A 14,885-nucleotide genomic window follows, 5' to 3' on the forward strand; every position below is an offset into this window, starting at 1 on the left:
TTGTACAATATTGTCGATCGACGGAACGTGAAACATGCTCGCCGGGACGCGTTGTACGATGCGTGACGGGGATACAATTCGTCTATTCCCAGCTGACCCTTTTCTGACCACGAACCGTAGCATTTCTGCTCCCTCTGTTCATCGACCTCGATCGTACTTCGGTGTTGTACAGCGCACGCGTTTTTTTCTATCGTTGCTCTTATCAACACTACATACCTGTATTGGGTACATTTTCATTCGTCAATGCACGTTTTCTGTCACTCCATGCTGGACACTGCCCGGTGTCCGTTGGCACCTTTTCGATCATTCATCAATATGCACGCACGTATTTGGTACGGAGGCCGAAGTCAGGTCAGTCGCTGTTTTGTTCAGTCCATTTGCGTTTCGTTGAGTTGAGTTGGTGTATGTGTGTGAGTATGTACCTAGGCTGTGTTGACAAAAGAGACTAGAATCGTGTTGGGACCGATGTTGTCCCTACGTTGGTACGGAAATGCGTACTGGTACATTCTTGTAGTAAATGCTGCAGTAACAATTTAAACATCACAAGTTAACGGCTGTGGCTGGATGAAGGTAGTCTTTCTTGTGCAACAAAAGTTTCCTATAATTTGTGGGAATTTTTATAAAGATTTGCATTGAAGCTTAATGAAACCTTCATTATTCTGATGGTTCCAGTAAATTACAAAAAAAAAAACAAATAATGTACAAAGTCATAATACTGTATTTAAAATTTATACACATCTTTCAAAGGTACCAATATCTTATTGGCAATCCCGTGGTATAGTCGTCAACTAGTACGATTTAATAATATATCCGTCGTGGGATCAAACGTCATGTGGACTGGCCCCTCTCAGAAAGGACTGACTATCCGGCTGTGTGGCACAACATAAGTCTTGAAAGTCTACACAAGCCGGCATACGCCAAGTAGATGAAAAAAGATATTTGAGAACTCGTGATACAATTTTGTTAGAGCTTTATGGTAATCTGAGAGTAAATATTTTATGTTATTTAATAGTTTTTGCATTAACATTGCTTTGAATTTTATTTAATTATTTGTTTATTTATTAAGGTTTACGTTATCTGGCAAATTACTGTCTGCATAACAAATACAATATTAAAATTAAACATCTACATCGAATTCGAATGTATCTTTGACACATTAAAGCTCGGAACAAACCAACAATTTACCGTTCAAATGAAAAATAAATGAGAAAAAAATTACGACAAATTAGTGCTTTGCCAACGGAGATTATATTTTAAATAATTTCTGACTTGTTTCATTGTCATAATCAAGTCTATTTGGTTATTAAGTGAATTGTGTCTTGAAGTTTTAAAATGTTAAAATAATAGTAAAAAAAAAACCAATATGCCTTGACCTTTGATCTAGTGTTTACACCAGCAGTAATTATTTTCGATTCAATAAAAAATGATCATTAGAAATTCACATATTACCATCTTTTGATTCATCAATAAAGCTACCACTTTTTTTACTTTAAATATTTATTTATGTTAACGCTTGGATGTCAAATGATAACTTGACGAATGTAAGTTTCGTCAAGTGATAATGAGTACGGTAGAAAATGATGAGTAGCGGGTAAGTTACCACTCGCGAGAGTTGGAATCATAGAAAAATATAAATAAGGCAACATAATGAATACACTTTCTCTTGCACTTTGGAAATTCAAACACATCGGTAAATATTCAGCCCACGCAAAATTATATCCGAATCGTTCGCGATTGTTCATGGTGCCGTGACCAGGATCACCAGGCAGCCGAAATTTTCTAAGATGAATGTTTGGATGACAGTTCACAAAAATACTGGTCAAACGATGCCATGTTTTTCCCGTGGTTTCGTGGATGCTTCATAGCAACACAACACCTTCATTAGTTTTCTTCAACATGATTATCTCTTTAAGTTTTTTTTTAGTATTCGTTCCTATTTTCAAATGGAGATGAGCATTGACACGCAGAAGCATTGTAAGTGGCACATGCGGGAAAATGTAAACCTTGAGTTTGACCACATTGATTGGACCGTCAATCCTTGTTACGATAATCAAATTTAAAAGAATTCGACGATATGATGTCATTTGGCCCGCTATACGGACTTTGGCGACCGCTGGCCTAGCTTTTTGGCTGTAGGCGTTATATTTTGTATTTAAAAGTAATGCGAATGCTCAAATAGCCGCAGTGGCACCAACATCCTAACACAATGTTGGTCATTTAATTGCCCTTCATATTCAATTTCTAGTGAGATTGAACGTGACGAATGATTCAAATTCAATCGATGTGGTTCATGTTTTCATTACAACGTTTTCCTCTTTACCAGTTTCAAATTTTTTTGTTCAAAGTTTTCTATCCCCAGTTCCTCCGCTCGATGCACTCTTACAATTCCCAGCTCCAAGGAACGAAGACTGCCGTACAATCGGTCAGTCAGGATCATGCTTAATTACTATGCAAACGTTATTTCATAAACATTGAACCCAACAGTGCGCCAACCTTATACGGAAAGGAACGGCTAACCAAGAGGTACGGGGCAAACAATTGTCAGTGACATCGGGTAATGATATGACGCGCCGTAATCATCATCGTCATTGAGGATCGATAAATGTTTTTAGTGCGTGAAAAATCCTTTTCAATTGGTAGATCTAAACGGAGGCGTTGGTGGTGAGGATGATGAATGCTATAAGCCTGAAGGCTATTATTCAAGCTTTGAAATTACATTTAAATATCATTTGAATGGGAGATGAAATGAATGAATTTAGTTGAACAGCGAAAGGACAATAATATATTTAAATATTGTGTTTTTTATTGATTTTTAGTGCGCTAAAAGCTTTATTATTCAACTGACATTTTAATTGATAATTTTAATTAGTGCTTAACTGTTGAAGTGCTTGATCGATTGCAAATAATAAAGGTAATTTCATTTCATTACCCCGTCTCTGTAATTATAGCACCATGAGTAATGCCTTCCTATGTTGTTAAAAACAGAAGTGTTTTCAATTATGATGCTCCATTTCTTACAATGTGTTGCAACACCAGCTACATGGATCAACGGTGGCAATTTGACAGAAAGGCATCATCATCGTTTTCATCATCAATAACATTAGCGCAATCATCATCATCCACGCCTGTACGGCTGAATGTTGACGTACAATTTGGCTGCACCAAGCCCGATGAACCCGATGATGTATCGAACTCTGTCCACCCGGTCTCGACCGGAAGGAGTGCCATTGGGTCCACGGTCCGTGGTTTTATGCTGACGCGTGCACACACCACACATATAGCACACAGTGCAAGCCAAAAGCTCACTGTACTCCAAAAGGTCCATCGAGATTGCCATTACGATTGCGGCACGGAAAACGGTGCACCGAATGCAACGAATCCTGTTGACCGCTGCTTGGTGGTGGCAGAGGTTAGGGAGGGGTGGAGCAGAAAGAAAAACCATCACCACCAACACCATCATGATCGGTATCGAACAGCACACACAACATGACCGGCAACATGCACCCGGGTGCAGTTGCATAATTTCTAAATGCATCCTCCCGGCAACCGGCGCTCGGCGCTGGCTGTGCGAGGCATGTAGCTGAAAGCAACTTTTTAGCTCGCCCGGTTTTACAACGCCACTATTTGTACGCGGTACGCGGAGTGAGAACAATGTCGATACAAATTAGTAACAATGGAACGGGAGGTCAACATAACGTAGCATTATTATGCTGGGCCCGACCGGTCAGCCAGCCATGGGGCAGAAGGGCATTAATGGGTAGCAGCATCAGGCACGGGCGACTACCTGGAATTTGAATTTGTAAGTACAGTTGGGATGCGGGTGTGCACACACACACACACACACACACACGTGGGTTGCATTACCGATGCAGTGGTAGGTGCTTCTCTAAATTCATGTCGCATTTTGACTTTTGCTGGGTGGAGATGCAGTTCAAATTCCATGTTTGTTTACATTGGAGCCTGCAAAGATGCGTTCTGGTGCGTTCACTTGTGAAGCGTATGAAAGGTCCTGTAGGGTAGGTTGGCGAAGGTTTAGGTATTATTTGTTCAAATACCTCCTAAAAGTTCCATGCCATGTGGTGGCAGCTATTGTTCATTGTTAGAGTTTTTAGTTGAAATTTCACTATAATATATCAGGCAAGATGGAATAAATACTGCTTATTCATGATTCGAATTCATCGAATTCAAGGGTCATGGTAGATAAGTTAAAATCACGACAAATTTTTGTGTCAATTCTATGTTTTTTTTATTATATACTAAATTTTTGATAAACATTCGTTGAACCTATACTTCATTTAATAAATTTAACGTTAGATCGATCGCGTAGTACAGTCAACATTTCGTATGATAAATAATTATGTCCGACTACATGCTGTGAGTGGCTTGACTGAAAAACTTTGACTGACAACGGAAATTTTGTCAAGTAAAAAATAAAAGATGAATTGCCTCTTCTTTACCATAAATGGACAATTAATATAAGAAAATTTATTAGCAAAATAAAAGCATAGGATAATTTTCTGGCTAAATTGCAATAGAGAACAAACTATTTACTTTTGCTTTTCCACTACATCCAATACGTAGTATCATTGAATCTGTCCATGGCGGGAACGTACGGCGCTCACTCAGAATCCTATGGATGACAACACATTTCATGTGCCCGATCCTCCATCGCCTCGGTAAATAGCTATAAGGCTGCGGGGCCACGGGGCTTTCTCAATTCATCGCATTCGCACTCATTTAAGTTCCTCAAGCACGTAAAACTTGCTCTCAGACGCGAGCTCGTGGCCTTCGAGAATATATGTAAATGCAAAATAACAATTCCTTCGATCAAGATAGTGCAGCCACATATATTTTTTTTATAATGTGGGTTTTCAAACCGTCTAAAGTACACCAGATATTAGTTAAAATATTATCAAAATGCAAACATACGTTGTTTATATGATCACTTTTCAATTAAGCATCCTGTTGGAGAAAAAAAAATCTATACTTAACATTAAACTGCTGTTTTGCGATTAAATGATCAAAACAAAGCAAAATAATGAAAATGTAACAAGAAATCATCGAAAATTGTATTGAAAATCGTTATTCTCATCATCTTTTAGTTTGTTTATATTCGGTAACACTTCCCTAGAGGCCATTGCTATCATATATGATAACCATTAAAAATGTAAACAAAAAGTGCTTGGCATCCAGGGAATTAAAAATGGTTTGGTACTTAAAGTGCAAACTGAAATTCACCGGAAGGGTTACGCTTATTAGTTCTATGGTAACCATGCCGGTGTTTCTATCTGTCAAAGCTACCTCGTTGGTTAGTTGACAATCCAACTAAAAAAAAACTCAACCAGTGAGGTCATACTGTATTATGGCTCTAGTCGATTGTTGGAGTTTCTACCACACATATAAAGCTTTTCTGTTGTCGAATTAACCATTACTGCTCATTTGGATTTTCAATGACAAAATTGAAATAACAAGACTTCATTTGAATAACAATACCTGCAACAACAGTATAAATTACTTGCTGGAAACTGAGACTGAAAATGTGGACTGAACTCATTAGCACTACACAATTTCATCGAAAAAAAACCTTCAATATAACCAAAACATCAGCACTAGTAAAAAAAAGGTTCATTACATCCATTGTATTTTTAATTCGCTCGAGATAGATTTCTGACCCGACAATTCGAAATTAATCGCTATTTGATGACCATAATAAAGAACTGTTTCAGTTTACAAGTTTCGAGTATATAACTCGGCGCAACGCTGCCCGTGCCAGGTAAAACTGTGAGTGATCGTACTACTTCGAGATTACATATTGCATATTTCAGCACAAGTGTTCCGATGTTTCGATGGATTGTGTGGTGTGTATTCAGCACATTCAAGGTGTACCCCATATTAATACTAATTAAAAAAAAATTAAAAAAAAACAACGTGTCGTTACTCTTCATGCAATAGGTTACTGATCGTTGCAAACACCGCAAGCAGTCCCGCTAAACTCGGAATGTATTGCTTTCATGAGTGCTACATTTATAACTTTCAATCGAAAGGAGACATATTCGCGTTTCAACACATCTCAAATAACTTTCATGTGCTGAACTTGGAAAATGTGTTGATGAAGCGCGTTCGTCAGCGGATCCTGGAACGATTGCCACCGTTTGTAGATACACTAAAGATAGGAAACTCCAACCAACTGAAATGGATCAGTGTTCCGCAAGCACTGCGCAACTTACACATCCGATACAGCGGTTTGAGAAGGATTGATATAGCTGCCAACAGCTCATTAAGCATATTCCATATTTTTAGCAGTGACAAACTAATGAAAGTTCCGCCTGCTATTAAAAATGCACCTAAGCTGCAGTACTTGAGACTGCGTGAGTGTGGCTTGCGTAAGATTGATTTGGCCACATTTTGTAATCATGCTTACTTGAGAGAACTGCTGCTAGACAGCAATAAGATACGGTACATTGTGAACACGTCGAAGAACAACTGCACTTTCTACAATTCCTTCACTCGGCTGGTGATGTCGCAAAATATGCTTACCACTGTAAATGTGGAGCTGTTCAATGTGTTTGTCAATTTGAGTTCTTTAGATTTACAAATGAATAGAATTACATCACTATCAGGTCGGTTGGTGGCTCGCTCTTTGGAAGAATTTGGGGTTGATAGTAATAAGCTCGAACATGTAGACCTGTGCGGATGGGATGTGCCATTAATTGATACGGCTGTATTTGCCTCAAACGATCTTACAACACTACCGGAATGCTTAAATAATTGGACGAGTGTTTCAAAGCTTTTTCTGGAGCATAATAAGTTAACAAATTTCAGCATCGAAAGTGTAGCGGGATGGAACAATCTAACCAGGTTAACTTTATCATGCAACAAGCTTACCGATATTGTGTTGAGCAGTGTGCACTTTCCTAAAAATCTTGAATTCCTTATTATCGATCAAAATTATCTCAGCACGCTCGATTTGTCTTTTATACCGGTCCGATCGTTAAGGGTATCAGTGAATTTTAATCTGATTTCAAGTTTCGATGTGAACAACACCTCTCCAAATGTCACACGTCTGTCGATGATGGGAAACCCGGTTGACTGTTCATGGGAAACAAAGTTGGAACAATTGTATGGCGAATGCATCAGGCATCATGCATTCACTCTGGAGGCAAACCAACAAGCTAACATTTGTATCGCTCAAAAAGCCAAAAGGATGATATATTTATATATTTAATGTTTAATGTGTATTGTATTGTCAAGGGACTGCATAGCCCACTCGAAACTGCTATTCTACGTATACATATACATATAAATACAGGACACGCAAGTTAGTGATATGTTGTACGGATACGGGTAGCTAATTCCACCGCCGTGGTACCGGGCTCGTAAATGTCTCTAAAAGAGTTTAGCAACCGGGTCATGCAGATCATGGGTTCGCGGGCACCCAAAGAAGTCCGGGGTGTCGCAATATCCAGCATTGAGCGGGCACGAAGTGATCTGGCTAATGCATATAGCAGAACCCACGAGAGCAGCACAGGATAGTGGATACTTCCGTTAAGAAGCCCGCTGATGAATGCCAACCAGGTATGCTGAATACGGTCCTCGTGCCCTCCGCTGAATTGACTGTAGCCGTGCCATAGCCTGAGTAGATGAAGGCCACCACACAATGCATGGGTATTCCAGCAACGGTCGAACAAGAGCACAGTAAAGCGGCTTGATGCACAGGGGGTCATAGAGAGCACGCGTGATGTTTCCAATTAGTCCTAGCATACGACTTAGCCAGGGGCAGTCGTCATTGTCGTCGAGCTGTGCATCGAAGAAGAGTCTAGCGTCTAGATAGACACCGAGGTCTTTGGCACAAAACACTCTTTCAAGACTTAGTCCATTTAGCATACAGGTGTAATGTGCAGGCGTACGCGATCTGCTGAATGTGATAGCAAAAAACTTCTTGATGCTGACAGTTAAAGCGTTCCGCTTGCACCATGAGTCGAACTCAATTCAAAGATGCTTGAAGACGCTGATGGTCTTCGGGATTCCGGATCTCACGGTAGATTTTTGCATCATCTGCGTAGAAAAGGCAGTTGGAGTCGGCCAGTACCGAGGTCACGTCGTTAATGTAGAACAGGAATAGTAGGGGACCTGTGGTACACCGGAAGAAGCGCGGATATGTCTGGTCAGATGTTGAACAAGTCTGACCGCGTAGCATCGATCGGCAAGATAATATTTGAATCACAATACCAGGGAAGGTGGCAAACCGAGTCTATCAAGCTTCGCAAGAAGGATACTGTGGGAAACACAGTTACAGGCCGCCTTAATATCCGTATCGATGGTGTCCACCTGGAAGCCGTTATCAATGGATCTATGGCAAATGCTCATAAATTGGACTAGGTTTGTTGTAATGGATCTTTTAGGTACAAAGCCGTGTTGATTTATGCTGATGTAGTTGCAGGCCGATGCTAAGAGGGGTCCATAAATAAAAAGCTCGAAAACTTTGGCGCATGCACTTAAGGATGTTATCCCGCGAAAATTGTTTGCTTCATTTTTGTATCCCTTTTTATGTATAGGTGTTAAGACCGGAGCAATTGATATGTTTGAGTATCATCACAGGGATATCATCAGGACCAGAGGAGCTGGAGTTCTTTAGATGGTCGATTGCTTTAACCAAAGCAATTAGTATTATCTTCGCAATTACATCCATTTGTACCATGAAACACATCAAATTTACGTAAAAATACATATTTTTGTGACTGCTCCGTTGTGCCTATCATGGTGGTATGGTTCTTATAGTCGTCGTATTGTGTTCCTATAGTAGTGGTAAACAAAGATGCCTCAAAAACAGTGTATTATTATCAATGCAACTTAGTTTTCAAGTTGTGTTCGTATGAATAGCAAGGATTACTGCCATAATATTGTAGCTTGTGTAAATTGATCGTAAAAAAGTTGATCGTAAATTATAAATTAGGTTGATGAAAATTCTGACAAAACTACTGCATAACACCGGTTGTCAACGTACACCCGGAAAAGTATGCTTGTTTTGAAGTCGATTTTTCACTCAGACAGATATGCGAATGTTGGCTTTTGTTTAGTAAATTACTTACAGAAAACTTTGCTAATTTTGGAGAAAACGGTACGCGACATGTGCGTCATTTTTTTCTCGTAAGAACGGCCTACTTGGCCTTATCATTAACATGTCAAAAATATCCTCGAAAACAAAAAATCTAAAATGTCCTATTTTTACTAATTTTATGACTATAACCACTATAGGAACATGCCTGTTTTGTGTACCTTAATGGTAAAAAACACTTAAAAATGCATGAATATGGTCAAAAGGCAATGGATTTTAGTAACTTAATAACATTCCATAACGGTTGGTAATAATTATTAACAACCGCCCGCTGCGCAAAGCGACGGAAGAACTCATGGAGTTCTGAGAATTTTATCATGCCTTCCTTTTCTCTCCAATGGCAAATTTGTCGAGCAGCTCGTCGAGCTACCCGTCCCTGGCTCCGCCTCATACCCCTCGCCTGAGCGCGCTGCCGAAGGTTTGGATGTGTTGGTGCGTTAGACGGCCAATCGCTGTCAGCCGTCGTCCGTGCTTTTTCCCTCCATAGCGCTATCTCTTTCTCGCGTGTGGACAATGTTCATGAGCTGTTGTGGCGCCTAAAATTGCCGTTAACAAACATTGCGGTGATGAAGTTGTATTTTCACAAATCAAACCAAAAAAGCGCAATAAGTTCAATTGCTGCAATGTAAAAATGACTAAGGAATCGCTAGTTTACGCTGGAGGGTTTGCTGTGCAACGCGCTGAACCCTAATTCGCATTAACACGTTCATCCCGGCGCTGATTTTCATCAACTTTCCTTTCCACCAGCACCTAGAACGCAGGCTGGAAAGTTCACTGGCAGTTCCTGGGGCCTGCTATTGATCTGAACGTGTTAAGCAGTAAACATAACTTTGTTACACTAAGCTAAGCGCAGCTGTGCCGTCTGCGCAAGGGTATGAGCGTGCGTGTGTGTGCACAACTGTCGCCAAATGTGTTTTCTTCCGGAATGTTATGATCCATCGGTCAAAAAAAGGAAGGTGTTGATGAAATGCGGAAAGACGAATTGAGGCACCTGTCAATGGTAACTGATGACAGGGAGCAGGGGGTAGTGGCACACAGCTGTTGGGAGATTGAACAGTATACTTAAATTGCCGGCGGATGGGGGGGGGTGGCCATGGGACTCGATCATCGGTCACAGGCCCTAAAATTGTAGTCGCCATGGGGGGAGGGAAGGTGCAAATGGTTCTCCAGCCACGGAGCCCTAAAGACCATCTTTCCGGGGGCCCTTGTCGCTAATAATCTGTCCACTTTTAGACATATGGCATACTACAGCCTAGAGATCATCGGCGACCGCCTAGTCCACCTACCGTTAGATCTGCCGGTGGTTCATTGCCGTGTTTTTTTTATCGTGGAGGTGCATCTTTCCCTCTGCCTGCAGCGTATGCATCGAGCAGGAGACAGTGTGGCAGTATGCAAGTTACCCGCTGGACAGGAGCGGTCGCGCGGCAACGCCATCATTCCGCACATCTGCATGCCCGTCGTGGGTTCTAACCGCGTATGAACCGTCCGCCGTAGCAAGGGCCGACTATCCGGCTACGTGCTACTCAAGACTTGAAAAGGCCGGCATGATCGCGTTGGCTATTACCCCAATAATAATAATAATAATACTAATAAGAACTTAGCATAGCAGCCCACACTCGGGGAAGGTTTTTGTTTTGACTTTGGTGCTGCCGGGTCTACCGCTGTCACGAGACAAATGCACGGAATGCACTCGACCAAAACATGAACCTACCGATCCGAACCCATTCCAAGGCATTGCCGGGCAATCGGCGTCATGATAACTACTCCAAACCAACAAGCCACCAGATTCTGGACGGACAGGTGCAGCACCATACGCGCACCGTAATAAACAAATTCGGAGTCCTCTTTTGTATGAATTCAATTCAAAATGTTGTTTCCACTTGCGTCCGCTAGCGGAATTTGAAATAAATGTGCAACAAATCACACGCACGTTTGCTTTGATCGTGTGTCTTTTTAATACCCCCAACAGCAGAGCCGATCGCAAAGATGCCAATGCCAATGGTTGTGTTGTCTCTCAGGTAGCGAGATCAAAAATGCATGGACTTTGTAGCCGCAGCGGATGAAAATGTACGCATCAGAATCAAATAGTTTTGGGGTTTCCAAACGCACCCACACACACAAACACACAAACACGCGCGCGCAAACTCACACACAAACACGCGCGCGCTAACTCACTCACACACTCACACACACACACACACACACACACACACACACACACACGCGCGCGCGCGCACATGCATGAACGCGCGCACGCCAGCACGCACACACACACACACACGCACGTACGCGCGCCCGCGAGCATGAAAGCGCGCACGCCAGCACGCACCCACGAAAGCGCGCTCGCGAGCACGCACCCCCGAAGTCGCGCAAGCACCTACTGCCCCCCCCCCCCCCCCCCACTAGACCACCCCCCCCCCCCCCCCCTCAACGCATGATCGATTACGGCTACCTTATCGGTAGAACGGTTGGTTCAGCTTTCTTGAAGCATCCTCATCCCTAGCGCCGGGCGGGGTGGGGAATCGCGACATGATAGAGTGAACGGCCACTTTCCCCGCGCTGTGTGTGTGTGTGACGAGACCCAAAAACTCGAGACGGATTTCAGCACATTAAAAAAAAATTTCATTGCCACTATACACTGTGCTACATGATGCTTAGAAGGTCGTTGAAGCATGAAACATGTTCTAATAAAAAAATATTAGATTAGTGTTAGACGTTCTCCTACGCTTGTTTTAAATAGGCTTCTTCACCCTCAATTGGCAGGGGCATCGAATGGTCTCATCAGCAGCGGCACGAAATAAAATAAACCATCAATACACCGATAACACTTTGAATCCCAATCCAGCTTCTCCCACAGCGTCTCAAGGTCACACACAAATTAATAAATGCTAACACCCACGAATAATAGTACACAACCGCAATGCACATATGAGTATCAACGCATACACCACAACAACCAATCAGCTGGCGGCGGAAGGCACGGGCAGAAGCGCCGCAAGTGCAAGTAAGGCAAGGCAGGGCGAGGGAGGGAGAAGAAGCGGACGAAAAAATGGGCGCCATTATTTTTTTAAATTTTTTGACCGTTTTTTTTTTTGCTCCGCCGCCCGAACTGTCCGAACTGCCCGAACTGCCCGAACTGCGCGACCCAGCGCAGAAATCGCTGAAGAACAGCGCGGGAGAGCAGGCCAAATCTGCGCTGGCCAGCGCAGATTTTGGTGCATTTTCTGCGCTGGAAACTGCTCGAATTTGCGCAGCGGGATGAAATCCTAAGGACTTTTGAAAAAAAAAAAAGATAAGTAAAAATAAAAGGATTTTTCGGTCCTTAGGTAACGGAATGACTCAATTTATCTTTTATGCCCTTTGTAAAAGACCAGAGAACATTTCACACTGACATTAATAACTTAATTACTTGCAAATTATCGTATGGAACGCATTTCAGTGCAATACCACCACTATAGGTACGATTCCCTTCTCTGAACTTGATCGCGTTTTGATCTGGTGCTTAACGCAACATATATAATTACGAAAATCTACAAAATTATACATTATTAACAGAATGTAGAACACTACTATTCAAACATTGCACAAAACCATTGAATAAAAAAAGGAGTTATAATAATTGATTGTTGAAGAAATAGAGAATGTAAAAGATATACTTTTCGTGAGTTTTTGTGATAAAACTCAGTGTACAATCTTGAACTCATAACCTATTCATCAATCCTAATAACCATACAAAGAGATGTGTACTTGATACTGATCATAGCTCTAAGCACGCCTCAACTCCCAGCAGAAATCTCCCGTGATTCACATTTTAATGATGCAAGATGTAGTCCACAACCAATGCTGGCAATCTCGTAACGAGCAGTGGGTCATTTTTTTGTTTGCTTCCAACAAAGCCTCAACAAACTTTGCAAGCCTGAAGGCCCCGTGTCCACTTGCTAACCAACGTGCATCAGAATCCGCGAAAACAAGGGCCTTCCTATAATGCTTTTTGATTAAGCATGCCCATCCTTCCAAATAGCAGCAGCAGCGGCAGCAGCGGCTAGCAAAAGCTGCGATTTTTCATCAACAAAATGGACCATCGTTGCAGCAGCAGCAGCAGGACGATCCTCACACTCGCATCACCCAATGGACAATGTTAATTTCGTGAAAGATTAATTCCATTCCATCGGAGCTGCGAGCGGGAAGGAGATGGAGAGTTAAGGCAAGCTCCGTGTCGGTGTGTTGTTCTAATTTCTTTTCGCAGCAAATCTTCCAACAACACCTCCCCTTTGCAAACTGCCAACCCGAAACCGGGATGGGGCGCAGGGACGGTTTTTACCTAATGCTATCAGCAGCACCTGTAGTCTTTGCCGTTAGTTGCTGGCGCTTTCTGCCCGGCCAAAGTCTTAATCTTATCGTGTAATCTCACTTCCGACCGGTCAGCCGCTTCCGGGTAGATGGTAGGGAGATGATGGAGAAGCAGCAGCAGCAGCAGCAGCAGCAGCCTACGTCAAACTGGCTGTCGAATCGCGAAGTTTATCAATATTTAACTAACCCCAAACGAGACTAATCTCATTTTGCTGCGAAAGAAGTTAAGTGCGCTACTGGTGGGGGAAAGTTTTTTTGCTGTTGTTGTAGCTGTGTGTGTAGATGCTCTGTGTTGCCCTGTCCCGGGTGACTCAACGTTCCCTTTCGTCCAGTTTTCGTCCTCGCTACCGTTGGCAGAAGCGTTGGAGATTTTTTGCTTCATTTTAGTTGGCTTTTCTGACACGAGCCTGACAAGGAGGTTGCGTTGCTTCTGTCTTCTGTTTGGTTGGTTGTTGCACTGTGGCCCAACTTGATACTTTCTCCGTTGCGTATCCGTTGGCCATTTTCGTACAGATGAACCACGGTGGTAAGGTTTATTTTGTGGCTCCACTGTTCACGGCAAGAGGTGTACACCGTTGTTTCTTGTTCGTTCGCTTTATTGGTGAGAAATTGTGCCGGCTCGTTTGAGATTGTTAGGAAAGAGTTTATTAATTTGCTGGAGGTCGCTGCTGTTGTATCGGCTGGGTGGAGTTTTTGGGAAAATGTTTAACTGCAAATCCGGCTAACAAGCTCAATTCAAAGAAAATGTATTGGATTATTTCCATAAAATGATTTGTTTGATTATGGAAAAATACTACTGACAGATTAATTGTCTTTTTAATCTGTTTGTTCATGTACTCGGTTATTAAGTATGTAATGCATTTAATATATTTTATTTTAATTTTCTCAACTAAACTAACCCAAATTTTCCACTAAACTGTCCCACTAAATCGCACTGCAAAGCGTACACTCCTTTATCATCTTTAACACCTTCGAGCACATTCCCGCAACTGCCAAAGGTGGAAGCAATTCTCACGACACTCTCCACCACGGTTTTGCTCAGCCCTGGCTTGCGGCTTATTTATGACGTATCCTTGCAAAACCCTGTGTCGAAGCGCTTGAACGATTGCCAGTCCATCTAATGAACTCGTTAATAAGTAATTAAGCCTGCTTTTCTTTCGAGAATAATTAAACATATTCTAATGTAATTTTCGGGCGCTGGAAGTATTCGTCTTCGGTAAGCGAAATGAGGCTTCTAGGAAGTTATTTACAACTTTTGTAATGATATTGATTTTCCAAAGCGGGGAGAAAATCGCAATACATTAAAAATGAGTTATGGATTTTCCATAAATTAGTTTATTATTATTTTTCAATAGACAAAATAGCCTTCCAATGTTTTGAGAATGTCAAAATGGTTATCAAACTCATTAAAAAAATGAGC

The 14,885-nt window shown here is 41.9% G+C and overlaps 1 protein-coding gene across 1 annotated transcript; it reads left to right on the forward strand.

The window, feature by feature from the left end:
• The first annotated feature begins 5,793 nt into the window (after positions 1-5,793).
• On the forward strand, positions 5,794-8,475 carry LOC125907265 (leucine-rich repeat transmembrane neuronal protein 2-like). The gene is made up of 2 exons (XM_049608478.1): positions 5,794-5,858; positions 5,953-8,475. The coding sequence occupies exons 1-2, from the start codon at positions 5,839-5,841 to the stop codon at positions 7,223-7,225; spliced, it is 1,293 nt and encodes a 430-aa protein (XP_049464435.1). The 5' UTR covers positions 5,794-5,838; the 3' UTR covers positions 7,226-8,475.
• The last annotated feature ends 6,410 nt before the right edge of the window (positions 8,476-14,885 follow it).

This window comes from Anopheles coluzzii, chromosome 3 (assembly GCF_943734685.1).
Source record: "Anopheles coluzzii chromosome 3, AcolN3, whole genome shotgun sequence".
Taxonomy (NCBI): Eukaryota; Metazoa; Arthropoda; class Insecta; order Diptera; family Culicidae; genus Anopheles; species Anopheles coluzzii.